At 40.5% G+C, this 27,213-nt stretch overlaps 1 protein-coding gene across 1 annotated transcript in view; it reads right to left on the bottom strand.

The window, feature by feature from the left end:
* Positions 1–17,347: 17,347 nt before the first annotated feature.
* LOC124623014 overlaps positions 17,348–27,213 on the bottom strand; it is a 46,776-nt gene continuing 36,910 nt past the window's right edge. Inside the window, exons 3-4 of the mRNA XM_047148804.1 lie at positions 17,842–18,217; positions 17,348–17,752 (exon numbers count right to left, since the gene is read on the bottom strand). Of these exons, the coding sequence (XP_047004760.1) occupies positions 17,868–18,217 (350 nt within the window). The 3' untranslated portion in view covers positions 17,348–17,752; positions 17,842–17,867. The remainder of the gene's footprint in view (positions 17,753–17,841; positions 18,218–27,213) is intronic.

Here is a 27,213-nt window from a genome sequence, read left to right as displayed (position 1 = left end):
GTTACAACTTTCCACCTACGATTTTGTGTTACCAGAAATCACTTAGTGCAGTGTCTGATAGCATCCCTCTCGTAGGGTCTTCTTCTTGGTGAACTTCTGTAACCAATATGAAGTCATATTTTCTACATTGAATCGTGTTTACTTTCCTCTCTCTTCGGCACCTTTTTTTTAAAAAAAAATTTAAACCCAAAATTACCCCGTCAAGTGGAAAATTGTATCTGTCTTTCGTAACTTATTATTTTATCAGTACAGCACTTCATCAATGATACATGAGAGTACAAGTTCAAGGTATGCTATTGATATCAACCACCTGTTTGTATCTGGCAAATGGAAATTTTCCTATTATTCCATACATGAATGGACTAGGTAACATAGGAATTGATAATGTACTTCGGTGTTAATATTTTGTAGCCTTTGGAACTTTGAGCTGCTACTGACTAAATAATAGACGGATAAAACAGCAAGATTTAATCTCTGTTATTACTCTTCTTAGTTAGTAGAGTTTTAATTCAAGGTTGGTTTTAACATTAGGTAGTAGGTGTGTTTCTTACGTTTGTCACCCAAATATTTTGATTTTCCTCGAATTAACTATTCTGTTACGTTGACCTTGCGTTTTATATTGGTGTCATTGGTTCCGGTACGTAGCAATGACATTAATATTTATCTGGATAATAGAAACGTCTAAAATCTATTAGGGGCACCTGTAAACCATAACAAGGTCGCTGCTGGTTTACTCCGCTGCTGGTTTACTCTGGCCAGTATCTAATACTTTATTACTCATAGTTTAGCACTGCAATGCTTAAATATTTGGAGCAATAGTTTTGATTCATCAAAGCTCATTTCTATATTTTACTGAACTTTTATTTTACAGTTTTCTGATTATTCTACTTTAATGAATAATTTTATTTACTAAGAGTAAATGTACTAAATTTGGAGTATTTAATGTCTTACTGTCTAATTATCTGATAAATTTGGAATAGAATAACATTTAAATCCTTTACCATTTAAACAAAATATATAATAATCCCTAGTTTTTAGGTTTTTAAGCCTCCTCTTTGTACAAACCGTCTTTCTGGTGCGAGTATGACTCTCTTCCATAAGTCACCACTCACGTGAAAGGGGGAAGGAATATACAGGGTAGCTGTCAGTCAAAGAATATTTTAGGCGATTGGTTTACAAAATTTTATTTCAAAAGCTCCACCAAAGTCTTTACTAGTTTTCTCGCTGAGTAACTTCGGCTGTACTTACGTGACACAGGCTGCCTGCCTTTCAGAACTTAGGCAGTTCTGTCTAGTTGAAGCTGCTGAGAATACACCAGCCTTCTGATGAAATTCCAACTAAATTCATGCCATCGGTTTAGCCAGTAGCATCTGTGGGAGGCACGTTATGTATGTGGACGCAGGAGGGTTCTGAAGATCAGAACAGTTTCTTCCCTTTTTTGTGAGACGTCTTTCTTGGCAACAGAGCCTCTGGCTGTGTACCCCAAGAACAAGTCTAGCGGAGCTTAACGTGAACTGCCACCTTTCCCGTTGCCCTCTTCTTTAGTTTTTTCATCCTCCTAGACAGGCGTACACTTTGTAACGTCCTACCTTAGGCGTGCCCAATGTAGCGTTTGACACGGTGCCCCACTGAAGGCTGGAAAAAGGGCATGGCCATATGGAATATGTACACAGAGATATGAATGGCTCGAAAACTTCTTAAGTTATAAAACGCAGTATGTTGTCCTTGACGTCGAGTGTTCATCAGAGACATAGGTGTCCTCAGGAGTGCCTAGGGAAGTAGAATGGGACCGCTGATATCCTCTTTATACAGAAATGATCTGGTGGTCAGGTTGGGCAGCAATCTGCGGTTGTCTGTTGATAAAGCTTTGCTGTACGGTAAGGTGTTAAGAAGACTTAGAGCCACTCACGTTTCTGTGAACATATTCCATATGCTCGTCCTTTTCTAACAGCCTGCAATGGGGAACCGTGTCAAACGCTACATGGGGCACGCCTAGGGTAGGACGTTAGCAGGTGTACACGAGTCTAGGAGGATACAATATGACTTAAACAAAAAAATTTTAGTTGATACGAGGAACGACAGCAATCTCTAAATGCAGAAAAGAGTCAGTTAATGCGGATGAGTATGATAAAGAAATCCATCATGTTAAGAGACAGCATTAGTAGTGTCCTACGTGACACAGTCAAGTCGTTTAAATATCTACGAGTAACGTTGCAAAGCGATATGAATTGCAAGGTGCATGTAAGGATTGTAGTAGGAAAGGCGAATGGTCAGCTCCGGTTTATTGGGAGATATCTAGGAAAGTGTGGTTCATCTTTAAAGGACACCGCATACAAGGTGATAGTGCGACCTACTCTTGAGTATTTGGGATCCGTACCAGGTCAGATTAAAGAAAGACATTGAAGCAATTCACAGCCGAGGTGCTAGTTTCGTTATTGGTAGGTTGGTAAAACACGTAATTGTTACGGAGATCCTTCGGGAACTCAAGCAGGAATCCTTGAAGGCAATGTAACATTTTCCGAGGAACTCTATAGAGAAAATTTAGAGAACCGGCATTTGAAACTGACTGCATTACGACTTTGTGGTTTCCAGCGCACATTGAGCGTAAGGACTACAAATATAAGATACGATAGGGCTCCTACGGAGGCATACAGGCGGTCGCCTAGCCCTCGTTCTACTTGCGAGTGGGACAGGAAAGAGATGTACTTGTAGTAGTTCGGAGTACCGTCCGTCACGTGTCGTAAGGTGGATTGCTGAGTATCGATGTAGATGTATTTCCTATATTGAAATATATGCTCTTTTTTTGCCCTAATTGATTGTTCTCGCTTAACTTCAGTCCTGGATGCCCACATCCATGTCCTGACCACTCGAATGTGCTCGACAATATTGCACTTAACGCAATTTATAAAACCCGTTTGTTCATTGACTATGAACTACTCATTTTCGGGTAGCATCGTATGGTTTCCCTTTGTGACAACTGTTTTCGCTAAGTAACCTGTAACAACAACGACTCTGTGATATTGTACATATAAGTAATTCTTCCCATCTGATTTTTCAATGAACTTGTGTAATTGATGTTCTGATTTCAATTTTTTTTTTTTTTTTTTGTTTCACTCCGCTGTGATTAAAGAAATGTTTCGTTAATGAACCAGTAAATGAATAACGAAAGTCTAACGAAGTTGAAAGATAACTTTAATATTGATACAGTAATGAAGTTTAATTATTTCGAGACAGATATAAAGGTATTTAAATGAGCAGTAAATAAGATGAAAAAAGTAGTAACTTATATACTGGAAATCTTGAACGCATAATAAATTCAGTAATCATTTTTTTTACACAGTGATCATAACAGTTTCAGGGTCCCCCCCCCCCTTTTAATTCATTTGAATTCTGAAGTGTTCTAAATTGGTTTGACCAGCAAAAGTTAAAGTCAATATAAAAGTCAAAATTTATCAGTGTTTTATCTTTATTAAAATTGACATTTTGTGTGTGATACGAAAGCGCTATTTCTAGGGTAACCTATGCCCAATTTTAATCAGATTAATAGACAGCATAAACTTTTGTAGTATACATTATAGTGTAGTGTTACGTATTCATGGTTTTTCCATATCAGTACAGAACGTGAAACTATCAGTTCAATAGATTTCCTGGTTCTAAATTTCTACTATATTATGCAGTGTTACTACTTTTTGTTTTGCATGAATATATACCAACTTGTACACGGAAGAAACTCAGTTAATGCCTAATTAGGCTGGCGACCGTATTATTGTCACATTGGTAACATCTTCTGGTTTGCTTTTGGTCCATCCTGACGTGTAATTGCATTTCGAACTTACTTGACGGATGATTGTTATTACAGAGTGGATGTAAGCCTGATTTGCCATCATTCAGGTACACGCGGTCGATAACTATACGAAAATCCTTTCCCATAAGGTGAACCCCGCTAACTTACCATATTACAGGCTTTAAAGAACATTGTGTGTCACGCCGAGGTTACAAACCCAGGTCGTATTTTTCTTTATTTTTTACCACAGTCTCCTCTATTTCCATGTTTCCATATTAACTGCCCTTAAACAATTAGTTTCTTTTACAAGTATTGCCTTAAGTGAGAGAATTTTCTATATTTGTCGCCTTTTCTTTTGTGAAAATAATAAAATTTCTGGGGCCAGTAAAGGAGTATCTTGCATTTTCCATAAAATGTCGGTAATACTAAGGTGCAAAATGTCCTGTCCAACACATTTTGATGAAATACAACGATCTTTCTATAAGCACATCCAGATAGGAATGGCCGTCAATTGAGAGTTTTCGTATGTCCGCTGATGTAGTAAACACTCCTGAGTCCATCATTCGTCTGCACGTTCACCACTGTGTGACCATCTTCCATTGCTATCGACAGGAAAATTCACACATCCTCCCGTCCCCATTTGTACCGGGATTTTTTCATCCATATTCAGAGTATACATCTACATACAATGAGTAATGAATTTTTTTGTACAAGGATATTTGTATTTTTATTCCTTATCCTACCAGATTGTACTTGGTTTCTTTAGCATCCAATTGGATTAGAATTCCCCCGTACCTCCAAAGTATCTATAAAAGGTTTGCAGGAGCGTCTGTTCTTGTTCTTCCAAAAGTCTATCCAGAAAATAACTTCCATCAACACAATGCAGTCGAAGCGAGCCCTTATATAGGGTGAACATTAAAAAAAAAAAAAGACAGGCAAACTGCAGGAACGGATTCCTGGCTGGAAATGGAGGAAAAAGGGTCCTATGAACGCGTGTCAGGAAATGCATTGTTGCCGTAGTAGATGGTGCTGACGAATGATAGCACCTCTGACCACGCGGCTTTTGTTCCTTGCATGTTACAGGGTGTGCGTCTGACGCAACCAACTGTAGGCAGCTGAATGCTCTGTTATTCATGACGGAAACAATCCGGGATGGTGTTTGTGTACCACCACGCAGGTGGAAACGGTCGATAGGCAGCACGGCTGCACCAAAACAAGTATCCTGAGAACCACCAAAAACATCACACAATATTTGAAACCCTTTTTTGGCGTTTATGTTATTATGGGTCTTTTCAGGTGGGTAAACGTGCGGAGAGAAGGCAGTCGGTACATACATCAATTTTGAGGTCTGTGATGTCCAGTATATTGAGACGAACTCTAGGACAAGCTCTAGACAAATCGCCCACCAACACTTGCAATCCCAAGGAGGCCAATTTCAGCATATATTGTAACTTAAATACAGTGCTGCCACACACTGTATTCCAGGACGAATAGTTGTCATTGCATGCACACCGTCCATTTATGGACAGATGTTCATAGGACCTCTTGTGCTCCATTTCTACTTACGAATAAGTACCTGGAGTTCGTTGATTATTGTTCATCCCGTATACACTAAAGGTTAAGGATTGTCGGGTCGCTCTAAAGTATTATAATGTTATTTATCACATCACAGGTCGGTCTGCTGACTTCATAAATCTTAAATATCGGTCTACGATTACTAATATTTTTACGAAGTCTAACCCAAAGACCACCTAACAAAGGTGACACCAATTATTTACGTTCTCACGTGCTGATAACGCAGACTGCTTATCAACTGCAGCTATCAAAGCTTCTCATATAGCATGAAGATCAAAGATGACTGTAACAGATGCAAATTAGATTCGAGGCACTTAGTCTGTTGTAAACGTCTCGCCCAATTTCGCTGTTTTCTGTGTGTGTGGAGATATTCCAGTTATAATATTAGAGCCTGTTTAACTGTAACACTCGTGGCCACTCCATCCACACAGCGTTTGTTTATTTGATGCCCTAGCACGTTGTGCGGTGGCTCAGACAGACACATCTCATCAGATGTAGTGCAAACGCAAATTTAATTGGGTTAAACATGTGCCATTTCCCCTATAGGCATGTAACAGCAGTGTACACTCTGCCAGTAGGAATGCAAGATGGCTGGAGGCTTCAGCGCAACACGGAGGGCTGCGATCTGGGGCAAAGTGTTGCCTGCCCCAGCAGATGTGCCATGGCATGTGGCACTGTGAGGGTAGCGCAAAGAATGGCACAGTATCTTTTTTCCATTAAATAAAAATGCAGTTATTCTCATCCTATCTTAGAGCACACAAACACACACATTGGTAATTGCTGAAACGTGGAACCGTAGGATATCAGCGTAATTTACACGTCAGCTGCAATGTCATAATGCCTGACTTTCTTTGAGTAGGCAAGTTTTGATTCTGGTTGCCAATTCGAATAGTAGAGTACACTAATAAAGTGACCTTCTTGGGTCAAATATTAATGTAATTAAGATAAGGCTATCGTGGGAAACCGTCCCGGGTAATAAATTATAGCCACTAAGGTAAGTGGAAATGCATGCAGTGTCCATCGTGGGTATTAATTAAAGGTCATTAAGATGGATAATAAATTAGGCTGAAATGTACATGACAAGTCTGGAAAACCATGCAGGCTGTGGCAGCTCTCCAAACCTATAGGACCATGCCCCATCTCACAATTTTTTATTTCCTGCCATTGATATGGAAGACAGTTGGCCCCAAAAGTGGGGAAGAGGAGAGGAGGAGATATTGCCACAACGAAGACTGCGCCAAATGTCCCCTCTTTCCCTTCACTGAAATATGTCATAAACACAACTCGTTTTATCTTAAGTTTTGCTTCCGATATCAGGTGCAACCTCGTACCCGCATCTCTGGTACCTCTACCTTCCTTGGACCTGAGCTGACCATCATCTACCACAACTAATTTTTTTTTCCATTCGTCTGTGTATTATTCTTGTTGACGTCTTCAATATACGAGCTGTTGAGCTGATTGTGAAATAGTTTTTACACTCTTGCCATCAACGGGATTGTGTGGATAACATTTTCTAAAGTTATGATGATATGAATTCAATCTAATAAATTCTATGCACAACAGCTTATAAGAATGTTACGATAAACACTCTGTATATGTTTCCTAATTTTGGCTCCCATTTGTATCGAGGATGCAGTACATGCAAGGTGACTAGCTGCTTTCACTGCTCTGGGTGAAATACATGGGTTTTTAGATTAAGTTCACCAACCTGCAGCTTCCTATAGGTGTTCCCTCTTCCGGAAGCAGCATACAGGTCGTTTTTCCATTGGTTTTTCTAGTAAGGAGCTGATAGTATTTAAACGTGGTATTCTTTCTCTTTTTTAGGCTGATGCTCGTGTTTATTACAACGGAACACGAGAAACTGCGAATTACAACCTTTATCAATCATCTACTTAACAATTCAAACGTAATTTACAATTTCATAAGTTCTACCTCTAAATACTAGTAACTCATCAGGCATTTACTTATTCGTTTATTAAACTGAAATGCACCCGATTGTACCAGACCAATCGTCTGGGACTCATGACACAAGTTTCGGACTGCCTAGGCAGCGAAACCACTTTCCTTTGGTGCATAGTATAGGCGGGACGTGAAGAAACCCAAAGTGCTTCGTTTGCCTTTATGTTTAACTTTTGCTACTATTTTCGCTTATTATTATGACTTTTAATATAAGTAGGTGATGGCCTGCTATTTAGAGATGCCCATAGTTGAATGTCAAGTAAATTTAAGCATAGTATTTTCATAACATTAATGATAGAAAATTAGCCTTTTAGCCCGCTGCCTTCGAACATAGCAGCTAATTACAGTGATAGACTACAAGTCGAGCGGCCTTTCCTGGGAAAGTGGTGCCCGTTGTACCATCGCCTAGTAGTACCTTACGTTATTTACTACGTCATGTGCATGATGCTACAAACTCAGTTTCTCTGAGGAGAGAATCTCCGAGCTACGAATGATGGCGGGTAAGACAATAAATACTCCTATTACACATCCCCTTCCTCCTGGGATTTCCTAAAACTGGGATGTTCTCAAAGGCAACGGTCGATTTTGATGTAAGTAAACTAGATCAGTTTTGAATAAAGTTAAAAACAAGCGTATCACAAGCTGTGCTGTCCCACAAATCTGTTATTTTGATATTAGTTTTTCAAAGATATGTTTGTTTTGCATATGTCCATTTTAATATTTATAGAAAATTTTCAATAGTCCTTTGTTTTTAATGAGTCAGTCACTACTGCATTAATGATCTTGCAATAAGAAAACTTATAGCTCGCAGTATACCGCATAGCCTTAACGGTATATCCCTGAATAATTAAAATTGGTCGTATCTACTATTACTAATAACACCAGGTTATCTCAGTCGCATAAACCAAAGTAATAAAATTTGTAGGGTTACAATTATGCAGTTCTCGTACGTTGTCTGCAATCCCTTGTTAACCTACTATTTCAATTAATTACTTATAATCCCTGCTAGAAATGTACAATAGGAGTTCGTTGTGTAACTTAAAACAAAATGTTACAAAAGAAATTTTATAAATATACGGTTCCTAATTACGTGTTGCTGTCCTCTGACCTTTAGTAACGAAAAATATTTTCATCATTCTCTAAACACTTATCACAATTTTTAAACAGCTCTGTACACCACTTCACATGGATGTGAGGACGAAGGATCAGATTGCACTCACACAATTATAGGAAACAGACACAGGCAGATCATAACAGCAACACATTGCTGTGCATCCGTTCTCTGAGGTGTGGTCTAGCATTCCGTGACCTCAGATTTTCCCAGCTGGTACTAGGTTCTGTAAATGTCAGTACTTCGTGGCATCTCCCAATTCAACATACAAGAGCCGCACAATTTCATGGAAAAGTACTAAATAGGTTAAATTAGTTACCTAATTGATCTAAATAAACACCTGAAATACACAGATGATTATATTACATATTAATGTAAATACATGCTTTATCATTACTTCGGCTAAGCGTGTGTGACGGAAATCCAAACAATACCACTTGTTGTTTATATGGAGACACAGCTCATAACATTCTCAGAGTGCTGTAGGTAGTCAACAACCATCTGTCACTAATGATCCGTTATGGTGACGACTCACACACCACGGAACGTACCTTCTTTTACAATTTTAACTTGACTGACGTGAGTCACGTATTATCTGTTTTGCCATACATCATTATTTGTCTGCTTCACTAATCATTTCTAAAGTATATTTTACCACATTTTATAGTAAAATTTCGCATTATTTCGTCACATATTATGTCAAGTATTGAGTACTTGTCTACAGGTTTGACTAGAGGATGTTCCTTTTCTTTCTTTAGACGTATAACTGCGATTCAAAGATACGTCGAGAGAACAGTTTTGAGGCTTTTCTTCCGTTAAGCATGATGTAATAGTTCATTATAAACACATTGTTTCACTCGGTAGAAACAGCTGTTATTCCAATTCTAGTCGAGTGTAACTGTTGTCTTCACGAACAAAACAATGCTACTAGAGCTATATTCATGTGCTACCGACGTTTCTATAATGTTATAATGTCAACCGCCATCTGTTAGTATCTAACAAACCACAGAGGGCTGATTATATTTTTCATTGTTAGACTCTTACTTCCGTTCCTATTATTTCAGCCAAGACCATAACGTTACCTTGTACACTTCGTTTAATGTGGCTTCTTACTTAAATATTATATGTACTACGTTTGTGTCTTGAATACTATACGTACTGCGTTTGTGTCATGTGTGAGATCTCCAAATTTTAGTGTTGTACTTCACATATGACAGTAATACGTCTGCTTCATTATATAAACCACTGGTGTAAACCACCTCGTCTATAAACACTATTTCTTGTTTCGCATAAATAACTGGTCGACTTATACATCGCCTTATACGTCTCCTTCATCACCCTTCATAATGATCTACTTTCCCTTTAGCTAGTAATTACCCTTTATTCACAATTAACCTCAGTGGCAGGACCATCCCATGTCTATCAGCGTGCAATAATTCATTTCGGCGGAACCACTTCACCTTATCAGCTTAACAGTGTAATATGTATCAATGAAATATTGACGCAACCTTATCTTCCTCCCCACAGGAATTCGTCATGTGCACTTACCTTGTTTAGTCGAGTTTTCTTCTAATGCTGCTTTCTTAGCATATTTCATTCCTTGCATTTCATTACGAATGTCCTCATCTCTGCTACGTTGCTTAACATATGTTCAAAAATTACTAATACTCGACAGTAGTTTAAATAATTTTTAAGAAAAGTATCCAGCTGTGCAGTTTGAGCAAAATTCCTGGTATTTCAATTGAATAATATATGACTATTTCTAAAGACATGTCCGAAAGAACAGACACTACTCACATGAATTTACGTAAATAGTGAAGGCTAATATGTTCATTCAGTATAAAGTTCTCTTCACCATATCTCTTGCGGGATTACGTGTAATGTGAAGAGCTCGGGTAGTTTGCAGAAAATGGGGATTTGTATTACGTAGGGAGGTTGCTAGGGTACTCCTTGCAGTTGTGTCTAGCTACTGTGCCGAGCGGAAAGGTTGTCAGTTTGTCATCTCACCAAAGCGTCGAACGCGCCTGGGAAGTTTTGCTCAGTTTTGTTGTGTCTTTGTGTGTGTCGCATCGTTGTTTCGTCCTAAACGTTGAATTGTTGTGTGTGTTCTTTAACAACGGTGTATTTTGCTCACAATTCCCGTCATGGATTCCAAATGTGTTCCAAGGAAAGTTACAGTCAGCTTTAGTTATGTTATATCCAGGCATTCCCTGCAGCCCGGATCTTTGGAGATCCGTGATTGGCTCGTTGAGACAATTAATGTAACATCTGATAAAGTTCCTACTGTCTGGTTTCATCCTGATAACAATGTCCTTATCGTAAAGTTTTTGGGTCCACTACAAGTAGATAGCCTGCTTTTGCGTCATGGTTCTCAAGTTCTCTTCAAGCATCGTTATGGTCCCATATGTATGGTGATTCTTGCTAAAGCGGAGCAGAATTATATCAGTGTCCGAATGGTAAGTCTCCTGCCGGAAGTTGACTACAGTTTACCTAACCCTTCGTTGCCTGACGGTACGTAAAAGTACCTGTAAGTTCTTAGTCTCATAAGCTTCCCACACTGTGCGTGTCCGTTCTTCATCATTTATCCGTTGCTGGTTTTGTAAACCTAGACTAATGAGAACAATAACTATCGCTTTGCTTTTTTTTAAGAACTGAGTAAGAGGTCTACACTGGCTCAGCCTTAGGAAGTTTAGGAGTCTATCTCTCTACACAGTGTCGTAATATGCCGTTAAATCAACAACAGTACGAACATTCTCAAACATTCGTGCTAACCAGCGTCTGATGAAACTGTGAGAAGGAAGGCCGGCCGGAGTGGCCGAACGGTTCTAGGCGCTACAATCTGGAACCGAGCAAACGCTACGGTCGCAGGTTCCATTCCAGCCTCGGTCACGGATGTGTGTGATGTCCTTAAGGTGGTTAGGTTTCAGTAATTCTAAGTTCTAGGGGACTCACGACCTCAGAAGTTAAGTCCCATAGTACTCAGTGCCATTTGAACCATATGTGAGAAGGAAGACTGCCTTAAAATTTATATTTAATTGCATTAAAAGTACTCTTGCCAGCACTTGAGTATCGTAGGTTATCGATTCTGCCGAACTTGATGTCTGGAATATTTCTGCGGGCGCGAGTGAAGCTTTGGACGTGAATGAGGAACCACCAGACCGTCGACCAATATAGACCCCCAGGACGATGTTGTAAGGGGCAGCCACCTGGGCGCCAGTCTTCTTCTACTGCTACTTCTTCGCTTAGTTCCGTGCTTCTAGTAGACTTCCGCATTGCTCGTTGGTGCCGAGCGTTACTCCAAGGCGTAAAAAGTTAGCTCTAGCGGCAAACATTCAGGGTATACCGGCGCACGTCCGTGCGAAGCTTCTACTTAAGGCCAGCCAATGCTGTAACAGGTTGTCGACAGTTTAGTAGTTCTTTAGAACAAGTTGACTACAATATATTTATTGGAACAGCATTTCTGACAACTAATGTTTCGCTTGTCCGTCCAGAATTCAACGGCGATAGATCTTTTGGCCACCTTCCACCCATTTGTCTTGAGCAACGAGCGCATAACGTTTGCAGACGCGTAACGCAGCAACTATACTTAACAGACACTAATTAAAATCCTGCTGACAGTTAATTCCCGTTTGTAGGTTTCATTTCAGATCAGTAGCTGAGTTTTCTTGCTCTGTGAACAATTGGCCTGTCTTTTCTTAAATAAAATTCACACTGATTTGAGCATTGTCACTCTATTTTCTGAAACATTTTAATAAAATTCATGTAAATATCCATATTTGCAAATAAAGTCAGTTTTTACAAACCAAAATACTTTCTAGTATTCGTGTTATGAAAGTTACTGGCAAAGCCGATTTCTAGTAAACTCACGAATTTACCCCTACATTTTTCATCGGCGTTTTGTTCCTTAGCGGCAGCGTCTTTGACTACTAATCAAAATGTTGTCGGTCCAGGTTACAACCTGACCACTGCTTGAATTCTGATTAAAAATCATCAGCAATGGCAGCCGAAGACTTCTGGCATAAGAAGTGAACATCGTTCCGCGAAAGGACTTATTAAGGACGTTGGAGGATCGGTCATAGGTTCACAGCATGTTCTTTCCCCTGGGATGGGAAACTACCACTATAAGAGAGATGAATCAGGAATGATGATCAACGTCATGCTAGAGTATACAAGAGGCAATAAAGGCACATAATTTGAATCCAGAAGACATGTGACGTGTACCTGAAAAAATGTCACGATAATCTCTCCATTGGCAAGATTCCGGACTAGACTCCTATTACGACGGGGCCACCGAGTGGGACGAGACAAGGAGAAGTGGACTGAATAATCAACAAAAGGGTAACGTTCTACGCTCTCATGTCAGAAATTAGAATGTGTTAGGGAAGCTAGAATATCTTAAAAAGGTAATGCTACGGCTCAGTCTAGATACACTGGCAGTCAGTGAAGTGAAATGGAGAGAAGACAAAATTTGTAGTCAGATTAGTGTAGGGTAATATCAACAGCAGCAGAGAAAGGCATAACGGGGGAAGTATTCGCTAAATAGGAAGGTAGGGCACAGAGCAAGTTACTGTCAACAGTTCAGTGAAATGGTATTTCTTATGAAGATCCACAGCAAACCAACACCAATAGCAATAGTTCAGGTATAGATGTCGACGTCGCAAGCTGTAGATGAAGAGAGATGGAGAAAGCATTTGAGGATATCCAACACGTAATTAAGTACGCAAAGGGACGTGAAATTGTAATAGTCAGGGCGATTGGAATGCGGTTGTAGGGGAAGAAGAGGAAGAAGCGATTACGGGAAATATGGTGCCTTGCTAGGAATGAGAGAGAACCAATTCCGAGAGAGTTCGGGAACAAATTTCAACTAACAATAACGACTACTCCAAGAATCACATGAGAAGTAGGTAAAATTGGAAAGGTTCGGGAGATACGGAAGACTCCAGTCGAGTTACATTATGTTCGAACAGAGATTCCGAAAATAAGTACCGAACCGTAAGGCGTACCAAGGAGTATATATGAATTCAGATCAAAATTTAGTAATCAGGAAGATTTGACTCACGTTTAAGACAGTAGTAAGGAAGAACTAATGCACAAACTAGTGGGATACGGAAATACTAAGGAATGAAGAGATATGCTTGAAGTTCTAAGACGCTAAAGATACTGCGATAGTAGATAGCTCAGTAAGGCAGTTTAGTTGGAGGGGAATGGATATCCCCAAAAAGAGCAATCACAGAAGTTGAAAATGAAAATGTAGGTACAAAGAATGTGATTCTGAAGAAACCGTGGGTAACAGATCAAATACTTCACTTGATCGATGAAAGAGGGATATAAAAAAATTATCAGGGAAATCAAGGAGTACAGATATGCAGGGAGCCTTGGAATGAAGTAGGCAGGAAGTGCAGGGAAGCTAAGGCGAAATGCTTATATGCAAAATATGAAGAAATCGGAAAGTAGATGATTATCGGAAAAGAAAAAGCAACCTTAGGTAGAATTAAAATCAAGGTCGGCAACAACAAAAGTACAATGGGAATCCCACAGTTAAAAGCACCGATGACTGAGGATACGTGGAAAGAGTCCTTTAAGGCCTCCATGGAAGGGAGGCCTTGTCTGATGACACGATAGAAGAAATAGAGGATTCCATATGAGAATCAGAATTGAAAAGAGTGTTGGACGACTTTATATCAAATAAGACAGATTGGACAGATAATATTCCACCAGAACCTACAAAATCATTGGAGTAAGTGGTATCAAAACGACTATTCACGTTGGTGCGTAGAATGTATGAGACTAGCTATACAACAACACACACTCGTAAAACCGCTATCCACACAATACCGAAGACAGCAGGAGCTGACACTTGTGGGAATTATCGCTCAGTGGTCCTAAGAGCTCTCACATCCAAGTTGCTAAGAATAGAAAAGAAAACTGAGATTGTGTTAGATGACGTTCACTTTGGCTTTAGGAAAGGTAAAGACACCAGCGTGACGGTTCTAGCCTTGCGGTTGATACTGGATGGAAGACTGAAGGAAAATCAAGATACTTTTATATATGATGAGTCGACTTGGAAAAAGCTTTCGACAACGTCATATAGTGCAAGATGTTCGAAACTGTGAGCAAAATAGTAGTAAGCTATAGAGGAAGATGGGTAGTATACAATATTAGCAAATACCAAGAGGAAACACTAAGACTTGAAGACCAAGAACGAAGTGCTCGGATTTAAAAGGGTGTAAGGCAGGAATGTAACTTTTCGCCCCTACTGCTCATTCTACACATGGCTTGGAGCAATGTCGCAAATAACAGAAATCTTCTAGAGTGGGATTACAAGTGAACGTGCTAAGATATCAATGATAAGATTAGCTCGTGATATTGCTATCCTCAGTGAAATGGAAGACGAATTACTGGATCTTTCGTCTGGAATGAACAGTCAAATGAATGCGGGGTGTGGAATGAGAGTAGATCCAAGAAAGATGAAAATAATATCAAGTAGTATAAGTGAGAAAAGCGAGAAACTTAATATCAGAATTGGGGGTCACGAAGTAGACGAAATTAAGAAGTTCTGCTTCCTAGACAGCGAAAAATCTATGACGGAGGGAGCAAGAATGCCATGAAAAGCAGATTAGCACTGGCAACGAAGGCTTTCCTGGCCAAGAGAAGTTTACTAGAATGAAACACAGGCCTTAATGTGAGGAATAAATTTCTGAGAACGTACGTTTGGAGTACAGCGCTGTTTGGTAGCGAAACGAGGTAAAATCGGAACAGAAGAGAATCGAAACACTTGAGGTGTGGTGCTAATGAAGATTGTTAAAAATTAGGTGGACTCTTAATGTAAAGAATGATAATGATCTCCCCAGAAGCGGCGTTGAAAGAATTATATGGAAAACATTGCCGGCCGGTGTAGCCGTGCGGTTCTAAGCGCGTCAGTTTGGAACCGCGTGACCGCTACGGTCGCAGGTTCGAATCATGCCTCGGGCATGGATGTGTGTGATGTCCTTAGGTTAGTTAGGTTTAAGTAGCTCCAAGTTCTAGGAGACTTATGACCTGAGTAGTTAAGTCCCATAGTGCTCAGAGCCATTTGAACCATTTTTTCGCAAAACATTGACAAGAAGATGGGACAGGCTGATAAAACATGTGTTAAGACATCATGGAATAGCTTCCGTGTTATTTGAAGGAGCTGAAGGGAGTAAAACCTGTAGAGGAAGACGGGGATTGGAGTATATCCAGCAAATAATCGAGGGGGTAGGATGCAATGAAAAGTTAGAGGAGAGAAATTCCTGGCGAGCCACAACAGACCAGTCAGAAGAGTGATGACTCAAAAAAAAATTCACTTTGGTAAATCAGTTGTAAATTTGGTATAGTTTTTTTGTATTATTAAGTATTACTAACTGATTATCAGCTGTTCTTGGTATGTTATAGCAAAAGCTTTTTACCATAAGCAACTGAAGTAATGACATAGTTCATTCAATCGCAGGCAAGTATTTATTTTCTTGCACTAACTTTCTTCTAAGAAGATATTTTAAGTCGAGATTCTAATACCTTATCCTCTCACGTGGGCAAATGGTTGATAGGAAGCAGGTTTTTTCTCTGATAAAGAAATCAAATTATTTACTTTTCTTCCATACGCGATACACAAACTTTGACACTAATTTCCAGTCTCAGACAGTTTGCTCAGACGAAGGACGCCTAACAGCGTTCATCACATTGCACTGATAGCAACTGAACGACGGAACATTTCAATTACAGTTGGTCCATCGTGCAGCCAGTGGAGTGGTAACGTTGTTTGGTCCTTTTTGTAGGTGGCGTGGTTGGTAGGCAACCAAATGCTCAGAAGCTTATTTCTTAGTTTTCTTCAAGAAAAGGTGCAAACCGTCGTCAATAGTAGTTAGCTTCACGAATCTTTTTCGGTTTACCTGGGCAAGAGGCACCGAACACGCTTTATGGAAAGCTCATAACGGTTTTATCTATGAAACGTCTCTAAGAAGTATGTTTTTGGACAAGACGATGTTTGCATGTTGAGCGCTATTGAAATGATCCTCACAAATACAAACTACTGAGGCATTCGTAGCTACTGAAGTTTTCGTAGCCAGTTGTTGACTTATTGACATTTGGATTTTGTGCCGGGCTATTGGGCCGATGTATGTTAAACGATATTGTGAGGCCTGCCATTAGCAATGGAGATGAACCTACGAAAATGTCAGTCACTCATGCTGGTGAAACGTAAGAAAAATCAGCTCCCGAAACAAAATGCTCCCCTAGAGTCTCATAATCCTTACTAGACGGGTGTAACAGATTATGTTTCCATTCTACAACGCCTGACCACTTGGGCACAGAGGAGTCATCACGTAGACATCATATAAGAATTTTAGTTGTACACATAATCATTAAATTTTCCTTTATTCATTTCGTTGTCCAAAATTTAGACAAATACAGTTTTCAGAATAAGAGACACTATAAGTCCAAAGTAAACTAGAGACTAATTGGCAATAGGATCTAGATGAACTAAAAACAGTAGTACAGAAGAGACGAGACTGAATAAGTTTTGGTTCAGCTGTTTATTAAAAAGATGAGTTGACAAAATTGGTGGTGTTGAAATAAGAGAGGCTATGGGCTAGGTCTAACTTGAAGTAATAATGAAAGATACCATGAAGAAGCTGCTGTAGACCATATCATAGGACGGCTGATGTGGCTGGTTGTTCGCATGAAGTAATGGTGCATTACTGCTCGGTGTGAACTTGTTGGGGACCCAGGGGGAGACCTACTTGCGGCTCGGTGAGTATTGGATTGCACAGCGTGTTATTAAAGGGATAACAGATGTACGATTCGCAAGTCGGATCTCTCAGAGAAAGATGAATGAACAAGGCATCAAATATTACGTGCAAAGCTAACAGTTCGCAGTATATATTTCAGTAAGCAGTGTTTTGGAGATATAGGAAGTGGATTCGTGATACGAGTGTCCCATAAAATAGCAGTCTATGCTGCTAGTAAAGGTGGTGCAGAGCACAAAAGATAATGGAGTGATAGGCTCCTGCACTTTACTACTTCCAAACAGTTTCTGAAAGAGAGTAGCAAAACTGGCAGTTTTATGCGGTACTTTAGATTATCACATCCACCGCGTGGTATCTTACATAGGATTTAAGGGGAGTGCAGAAATCGACACCAGCACTGACACTTCTGCTGGTCACGTAGTTTAGCAGGATACTGGCCGGCAGGATGGTTGCGGCTCTCCTGCGAGCGTCACTGGTGTATGAAGAACGACTCAGAAGCGTGGATGGAGCAGCTGGATCCACAACTGATATTTAAGTTTAATCTTGAACCACAGTCAGCTTCTGCTGGAAAAGAACATGTGTTTCAGATGGTTTCCGATCCGGTGTCTCTGCAACAGTCCAGTATATTTGCATTTTTGTGTTCCACTTACCTCATAGTAGTGGAATCCAGTACTTATCAGACAGTAATAACGCTTTTGCTCTTTACCCGCGTCGACTTGCGCATATGAGTCAGAGTTGCGCTGCCTTGATCTCGAGCAGCGTCCTCCTTTTTGATAATGTCTAATATGGCTTTCCTCAGAGCCGCCTTTTGATCGTTGGATGACCCTAACGCGCTACCAACCACGGTACGAAGAACGTAGCTTTTTTCGTCTTTGTCATGTGTGTTTGTGTTTGGGCTTCCCTTGCCGACGATCGTGAGCTGCTTTGGTGGCTGCTTGTTGATAATCACGTGTTCTTCGACACTTCTGGGACTCCTCCTGTTCCTTAGAAGAGTACCAGCTCCGACATTTGCTAGTGCACTTACACCTGGAAGCACGACATGAAGCTATGAAGCACCAATTGCAAATATTATGGTAGTAAAAGAATAATCTAAGGCATCTGCTGCTTGAGGTGCATAATTTAATGATAATCGAAACCAAAGTTGATGTAATTGTACTACGTAATGGAAGTAAACGTTATTTCATAAAGACTTAATGCATTTATGATTACCGAGCGAAAATAACTCCATAACAATAAGATCCAATGACGGAAAAGTACAATACAAAACGGAGAATAGTGAAGCAACCCTCGTAACATCGTCGGCATGCAGCAGGAACAGCTCAGCATAGTGCTGACGTGCTGTTCTTCCATTGCATTCAGCGAATTCACACTAGAGGTGCAAATCAGCCCAATATACGCTAGTAGAACTGTCGAATTTAGCTTCCTCTGCCAGAAAAGTAGCGCTGTCAACACTAAGTAGCCTGAGAGGACGGAGCTGTTTCCTTTCCAAACATCACACTTAGCACATACCGTCGACATTTCCGTTTTTTCGCGTAAGTTTTCAGTGTTTTGTACGTAAATATAAATTAGGGAAATAATTAAAACAACATGAAGTTGCTCTGTAACGAGACATTAGGGGCAACTCAACTCCCATATCAAAAAAAAATCCATATTATATTCTTAAGGAACCTCCGAACATCTGACGGAGGAATTCGCTTTTACCCTGCATAATATCTGACAGCCGAAAGGGAATCCAAAATAACTAATAGAGTTTTAGCCAAAATATATACTTTCCAAAAGAAGACAAAATAAAATAAAATGATGATCAATGTGATCGCTTACAGACTTTTTTTTTAAACCAATATCTTCTAACAGTAGCTGTCGACTTTCTAAATGTTCTGATGTCGCCGCAGTTACACTCCTGACAAAGAAGAGATCATTGAAAGATTTAATGTTAATTACGAGCTGACACAGTTAAAAATCGATTGCTTCGTAAAGTGATCCGCTAACAGAAATGTTTCACTAAACTTTTCTTCTCAGTAGGCCTGCCCTTTGGGGAAGAACTGTTGCATGCATCACAAACCTATTTTAAAATACTTGTACGTAAATTGAGATCTATCTTCATAGACCTCAATTTTGTATCTCATTTTCTTCTTTGGCAGGTATATCATGGATTTTTCTTCTCCCTCCACTCCCTGTCTTCCTCCTCCTTCACACTCTCTGTCCATCTTCTCCTCTGTGCGTATCTTCCTCCTACTTCTCTCTGTCCATTTCCTCCTCCTTGTCACACTGTCCATCTGTTTCTCTACTGTCCTCTTCCTCGTGCCTCCCCTCCCACGCCTTCTATACTACACCCTTGTCCTACACCAGCTTGTCGTTGCATTGTCTTTGTCCATATCCTCCTGCCCTTTCTCTAGTCATCTCGTCCATTTCCATCACTATTTCCTTACACTACAGCCCCCATTTACTTTTATACCTTCCCAGTGCACCTACCCACCTCCCTCTTGATTCCTAACTTCCAGCTCATCGCCATCTCTCTGATAATGTACTCCTCCTCTCTCTCTCTCTGACCACCATCTATTCCCCCCTCTCTATCCTTCCCATTCAACGTCCTCTGCCCATCTCCGCCTCCCTTCTCTCACTCCTTCTACTCCCTCTGTTTCGCTCCATCTCATCATTTCACCTCGATTTCTCTAGCACTTCTTCACCCTTGTCTGTCTCTCCCGTTCCTCTTGAAACTCTCTCTCTGAACATCTCCTACTCCCACCTCAATCTATCCATTACAGCCTCACCCCTTCCTCTGTCCATTTCACGTCCCCCTTCCATCATCCATCTTCTCCTCCTTTCTCTCTGCTTCCAGCTTTTCTCATCAACGCATATATCCCAGGAACATTGCCCCTAAGTAACATACTTACCATGTTTGGGGTTGCCAACAATTTTCATCTCATCCTTAACCCTATAGGATCTAGGTGGAACTTACTTCCAATGTTGCTCTTCCCACATCGTAAGTAGTCAGTGTACAGTTTGACTGAAATCAATCCAGAAGTTGAAATGTTGAACTTACACATACACACATTCATTCGACCATTTTTGTATTTATGTATAATGATAAGCCAAGAAATCAGCACTCCCCACCACAATTTTGGATGCCGCCTGGTCTCGTTGCAGGCACATGACAGGGCAACGAAGGTATGTAAGTAGAGCACACGCGCATGAGGAATCACCCTATCGAAGATATGGATTGCTAATCGGAAATTTTATTGAGGTAAGTGACTTTCACAAAGAGCAAATTATTATTATGCAGAGCCTGTGAGTGAGTATCTCAAAAATGGTGAAGCTGGTAGAATGATCACATGTTACTGTCATGAGTATCTGCCGAAAGAGGTAGAGGGTCGGTGAAATTTTTACTAGACGCTATATGGTAGCACGTCCGCGACTCTTCACAGAACATCGGTTTCGGAGGCCTGTCTGCTATGGAAGTGGGATAGATGGCGATCTGTGGCAACTCTGCCGAAACAGTACAATGCTGGAAACCACGCACAAGTGTTGCAGAGCAAACCATTCATCGTACATTGTCGCACTTGGAGCTCTGCAGCAAATCACCCCTACATATTCACATATTGACCCAACGACATCGTCAGTTACAACTGAAGTGGAAACGGAACCATGATTCGACCGCTGATCAATGGAAAAGCTTCGGCTCTTTGGATGAAACACATTTTTCCTGCACTAGTTCAATGGTATTCGCTACAAACGCTTGAAACGTGCGTCACGCCACGGAAGTGGACTGGTGGGAGCAATATTAAGCTGTTGCAGATATTCTCCTGCGCTTGCTTGGGACCTGTGTTAGTAACCGATGACACGCTAACGGCTGCGAACCACCTGCATCCATTCATACTTGATGTCTTCCCCGATGTCATGTTTCAGTGGTATAACTATCTGTGTCTCGGAGCCAGAATTGTGCTACAGTGGTGTGAGGATCATTATACTGAACTCACGTAGATTTATTGGCGACCAAATTCGCCTTAAGTAAAGCCTATGGAACCCGTTTCGTCAGCTATCGGGCGCTATCATCGCGTTCTCAAAACAGCGACCCGTTATTTGCGCGAATTATATGGCCTGTGCGTACGGTTTTAGTTCTGCGCACCTCCTCAAAGCTACCAGCAAACGGTCGGATCCCTGGTTCGCAGAATCAGTGATGCATTTCGTTTCAAGCTATTAAGGAGTTGCTCATAATGTTTTGGCTCAACAGTTTATTTAAACTGGTTCCTAATTAAACTGCAATGCTCTCTGATGAACTGTTTCATATTTATTAAAGTAAATCGTACTGAGAGAAATCCACAGTCTAGTTTTGTATGTTCTTTTCCATTGTACAATGATCAGTCTAGATTTTGAAAGTTAGGTACAAATAGTGCCTGTCAGAGCGTGTGCGGTTTCTGCAGTACCGGCGATATCTTCCGCGACTGCCACAACGCGTCAAGCACCACTCATATGTCCGTACAACAGACGTTAAAACCGGTCTCCGTGAGCCTCGGTTATACTGAATGGTAACAGAGGAATAAAAGCTGAGTGCGCGACCAGCTTCGATACAAAGGTTCTCCCATTACAGACAACGTGATAATCATTGACAGCATTTGGAAGTTTCTTGTCCTCATAACATTACTATGACATATTTAGACTTACTAAATAAAGTATCTCGAAACCAGCAGATATCTCCTAACCATAATGACGACAGGAGCTGTCGAAGAGCAGGACTTCCGTACAATTATGATGCGACAAGAAGTCCATGAAGCATTTACCCAAGAATATCGCTCTGATAACCACCATGTTACATTGGCTCTCAAGCTGGATTTCCTGGAACAACAGAACATGTGGCACGAACGAGGTCATAAAAGTCTAATGGCACGGAGCCTTTCGTATATGTCTATCATTTATAGTTACCTTAATACTGCAATTAGACTCTATTCACCCGATGTGTAGTGTTTATTACTGTGACGATAATGTCGAAAACGATGATTACGAGAACGTTGATAATGCCGATGAGGGTAAGAGAGGTTTATCGAGGATTGGTAAGTGGAATAGGAGGCTGAGGGTAAAGTCTGCAAACCATTTATAAGTATTGGTAGAGCTGAAATATCTAGATTTCCGCTTCAGTTCGAGATGCATATTACAAATGAAAGTAGACTACGAACCATTTCGGCCGTAGATTGTTAACCTTTGGATAGCTGCTGTTTCCATACTGTTCGTGGATTACACGTTTCGTAAATTATGTCAAATTTAGCGGTTACATTTGACAATAACCCTGTTAATATTTTATTATTCGACATATGTTCGAAATACAAGCTAACGGATTACAGACGTGATATAACTAGACACATAAAAAATCTGCTCACCAAGTGTCGGCAAGCGTATAGGGTACATAGGAGTTACGGAAATGCGCAATATTTCGAAAACAGTGGCAGCTTCTTTTAGCAGGAGACTTCAAGAGAACAGAAAAAGGATGAAGAAAGGAACAGGCTAGGTTCAGAAAGTGGGAAGAGCTACGGGAAACCACCCAGAAACACAAGTTAGTGGCGAATTATAGCACAGGATGAAAACGAAAGACTACTTGTTGGGGACTGCATCGCCTGAGATTGATTAACCAGACAGATCTCAGGTGGAAGATAGGATAATACGCAAGGAAGTGATTAGTGAAAGAACATCGTGCAACAGTTTATAAGTAAATTACACGTGGTACACAGGTGAAGGGGGAGAGAGGGAGGAATCTAATAGACAGATCATAAAATAAAAGATGTAGTAAATTAAAAGGAAGTGATGGAAAGGGAAAGATACTGAAAAGAAATGCTGATGCTATAGAAATTAATGTAAATTTAGTCCAGTGGATGGCGAGAACCAAGCGCATTCTGTTACAGTTCGTACCTGCGGAGTTCTCAGAAACTGGCGTCAGGAACGAGAATCCAGATTGGCATGTGTAGTGAAATAGGCACCAATGTGCAACTGTCGTGTTACAGAACATGCTCAGCAACAGGAAATTTTGCGATGCCAGTATACATCCAGTTTCCATCCCCATTCATCCTGATAACTTGGTGGTAGTAACGCCAATGTAGAAGGCAGGAACAAATACTACTGCCTCGAATGCCAAGGCTGTATCGGTGGGAAAGTCTGACATGGAAAAGACGGCCACTGTCAGAATGTAAGTTACGTTGTTTGTGTGAAATTTTGATGTGAACATAAGTGTGTAGCTGACCGTCGGTGTGGATGACGTTAACATCAAGGTTGCAAAGATTAGGAATGGGATCATGTGAAATTTAATTGAGAGAATCAAGTTAAAGACGCCAAATATTTTAGCAGGTTGTTCACATGAACTCATGGTGGAGCTGACACGCTTGAATTTTTGTAATCTGTAAGAAAATCCTCCATTTTAAATTTTGCATGGTGCTACTCCAATTCCTATTAACACTTTTCTTGATGCTGTGGTCATCCTTACGGTCGGCTACAAGCTTCTTTTCACAGTAAACCTACAAACAAACAACAGTACATGCGAAACATTCCCGAATTTTCAACCTTGACTTTCGAGGTAAGCATACTTATTCAGATGCAGACCGTTTACAACGTTAGACTATTCTCACCTCGACGTGGACTTAGTTACCTCAGCTGCCAAGTTCAAAGGCAAATTTCTCATGTCAACATATCCAACTCTGATACTACTGATCACTCTGAAAGCAACTTGGGAATAAACATCTCTTCATTCAGTACTATCCTGGTTTTGAATCTATTAATCAGCTACTTGCGCAAGGCAATGACTTTTTTAAATCCGGCCCAGAAATGAGGTCCATTCTGTCTCAAATTACGCCCATCACACCGAGAATAGCTTTCCCTCGCTCCCACCACCCCTTCCTCCCCAAAACTTTGCACTATCCTGGTCGAACCCCATGCTCCGTCTGCACGCACTTCCCAACCATATGGCTCCTACCTCTGTGACTGTCCTCACTGAAATATTTGCCCTATGCACTCCTACCACCACCCATGCCAGCCCCATAACTGTCAAAATCTATGGTAGAGTGCCAGCCGTTACGTACACATTGCTCGGCCTTCTACATTGATATGACAACAACCAAGTTATGACGTACAGCAGTGATTGGCCACAGTCAGTGGGTGTACACTGGCAAAACAGAATATCCTGGTGCAGAGCGTGCTCTACAAGGTGACATTCGTTACCCTTGCGGTTGTTTCACTACAAATGTCATCAGGGTTCTCGCTCATTACACCAATCAGAACTCAGCAGGTACAAACTTGTGTTACAACATGTGCCTGGTTCTTGACGTCCACCACGCCTAAAATTCCGTTAATGTATTTGGTGGTAGCAATTACTATTAGTAACAATTATTTTTCTTCCCACCCTGTCAGTAATCTATAACGTTTATTTTCTGAGCTGTCTTTTCCTTGCCTCCACTTCCATCAACGGTGCACCACGAGTAATGCACTGAATTTCAACCCTAATTAACTCTCGCACAGTGTTTCTTCGGTAACCTCTGTGTTGCATATTTTCCTGGCTTCCACCTTTCAGTTCCACCGTTATCTAATCTCGGGTACTGTAATTTCCAACAATCAATCTTTCCTTGTCATCACAGGAGGTATGTCTCAACTAATGCACGGTTCAAATCAAATTCTCTGTGACTCAATCTCTTTCCTAAACCTGGTAGTCCTTTACATTCATCCCCGTTACTTATTTCCCCCTTTCCCTTCAACCCTTCATCCAGTAGAGGAAGCTTCTGGCTCTGAAAGCTTGCACATTTCAATGACATTCATACATGTTTTCTCCCGCTACAGCTTGGTGAGCATATTTTCTTTATCCGTGCAGTTACATTATTTTCAGTAATTGATTACAGGTGAAGATATATGAGTATATAAATGAGCAGCAGTCATAGGCATATACAAAGTTTAGTGCATTGTGTAGTGTTGGCATAAGAGCCAACACCGTGTTGCTAGAGGAGGCCGAAATACACGCGTTTAGCTCACGCAGACTGGCGTTAGGTCTGGAACAGTTAAGGGAATTAATAGTAGCAAATAAAGTACATAGTTGATGTAATACTTAACTTTAATCCATAATTGGAGAACATCGCTCTTGTTGATACATCAATAATAATCTCAATATAAACTGGTAATGGCGCCTTGCTAGGTCGTAGCAAATGACGTAGCTGAAGGCTATGCTAACTATCGTCTCGGCAAATGAGAGCGTATTTGTCAGTGTAGCATCGCTGGCAAAGTCGGCTGTACAACTGGGGCGAGTGCTAGTAAGTCTCTCTAGACCTGCCGTGTGGCGGCGCTCGGTCTGCAATCACTGACAGTGGTGACACGTGGGTCAGACGTTTACTAACGGACCGCGGCCGATTGAAAGGCTACCACCTAGCATGTGTGGTGTCTAGCGGTGACACCACACATTGCATCGCTTCTGTGGAAGAATGTTCAAGACCAGATGGGTAAATCAAATAACTGATAAGGAGGCACTGAATAGAACTAGGAAAATAGAAATTTATGTTTCAGCATACATAAAACAAAAAAGAAAAATAAAGTAAATGAAATAATCTGTCAGAAAGTTTCTGAAACTACTTGCATAAATATGAGAAGTAGAAGCAGATTAGGTATTCTCCCTATTCTTCAGCAAAGAAGCAGATCTACTGTTTGTACCTGTGCACAGAGCAGAATAATCTAAATCTTCCACTAATTAATATTCACTTCTTTTATTGCACATAACTTCAAGTATCAATCAAAGGTACATCACACGTTCTCTAATCTATTTTATTTCAGATATTTGGACAAATTACTTTACAAAGACCTGGACGATTTGATTGCTTGTAAATTTTGTTTATTTTTTTCATTTTCATATTTTCGTCAGAAATCATGACCCCATTAATGTCTCATTTGCTGTCTTTCTTTCTTCTGTTATCCGACTGTTCAGAAATAAGTACGAGTACTTGATTCAGTAACATAACTGGTATGTAAGCGGCTTGGTCGATCACGGAGAGTTAGTGTGAGGTGAGTTGGTTTTTTGCGGCTGAGCGCTGGTTAGTCCGGGGCTCGGGGCGCGCAGCAGCTGGCTCAGCCGCAACGACTGTTGCTGTGGAGTCCAAGTGCTGGTGCAAGAGCTAGACAGGGGGTTGGTAAATTCAAATAGGGGAAATGTGAGTGACGGTCAGACACTTGAGAGGACAGGCAGTGCACAGGTAAGACAAGCTGAAAGATGGTTTCTTACAGTATTTACAAATTCCAGTATAAATCACAGTCATATAATAAATCAAATCTGAATACGTCCGTTAACTCAGAAAAATGAGGCGCATCCAATGGCACAACTATATTTTTAGTATCTTTAAATGTAAAGATTTTAATATTTTCCTGCAGACAAAAATTTTCTCAGCGATCATCACAATTAACAACTAGCCTGGCGTACAACAGCAAAACTGTCTTAAGACTAAAGACTTGACTGACAACAGTAGTTGTTACTGTCTAAGGTATATGGCCGGTATACAGGAAACGTAAAACCAGCAGACCCGGTGACAGAAGTCAGATCTTCCTCACTGTCACACAAAATCAGTTCCCTACAGAGACACAACATTATTTTGTCTGCTTCAACCGTAAATACTATACACATTTAGTTATTACTCGTTTGCTGTTCTCCGTATGTTCCACGTTATTAATGAGACATCGTTTTAATATTTAATTAGAAGCAGGCATCGTGTATAAGTAATCTTTGGTTAGGAGGTAACAGAAGCATATATCTACCACAGCCTGAACGCTTTCCTCTTTTGTTCAGAACGAGACATCGAAGAAAAATTGATTTCCACTATTAAATGGAACGACAGAAGAAGATTATTAAGATTCAACATAAAGTGAGTCAAAAGTTATAAACATTATATTCGCATGAAATATATTCATATTTCTCTATTGTCGTTACAGGTGAGAGGCCGTTTTAACCGCACTTTTCTTCAACAATCAGTGTTTGGTTTCTGTGACATGGCAAAGAGAAACTGACGAAGGCCTTTGTA

Source organism: Schistocerca americana, chromosome 7 (assembly GCF_021461395.2).
Source record: "Schistocerca americana isolate TAMUIC-IGC-003095 chromosome 7, iqSchAmer2.1, whole genome shotgun sequence".
Taxonomy (NCBI): Eukaryota; Metazoa; Arthropoda; class Insecta; order Orthoptera; family Acrididae; genus Schistocerca; species Schistocerca americana.
The sequence above is the reverse complement of the archived record's forward strand: the minus strand, read 5'-3'. Positions and strand labels throughout refer to the sequence as shown.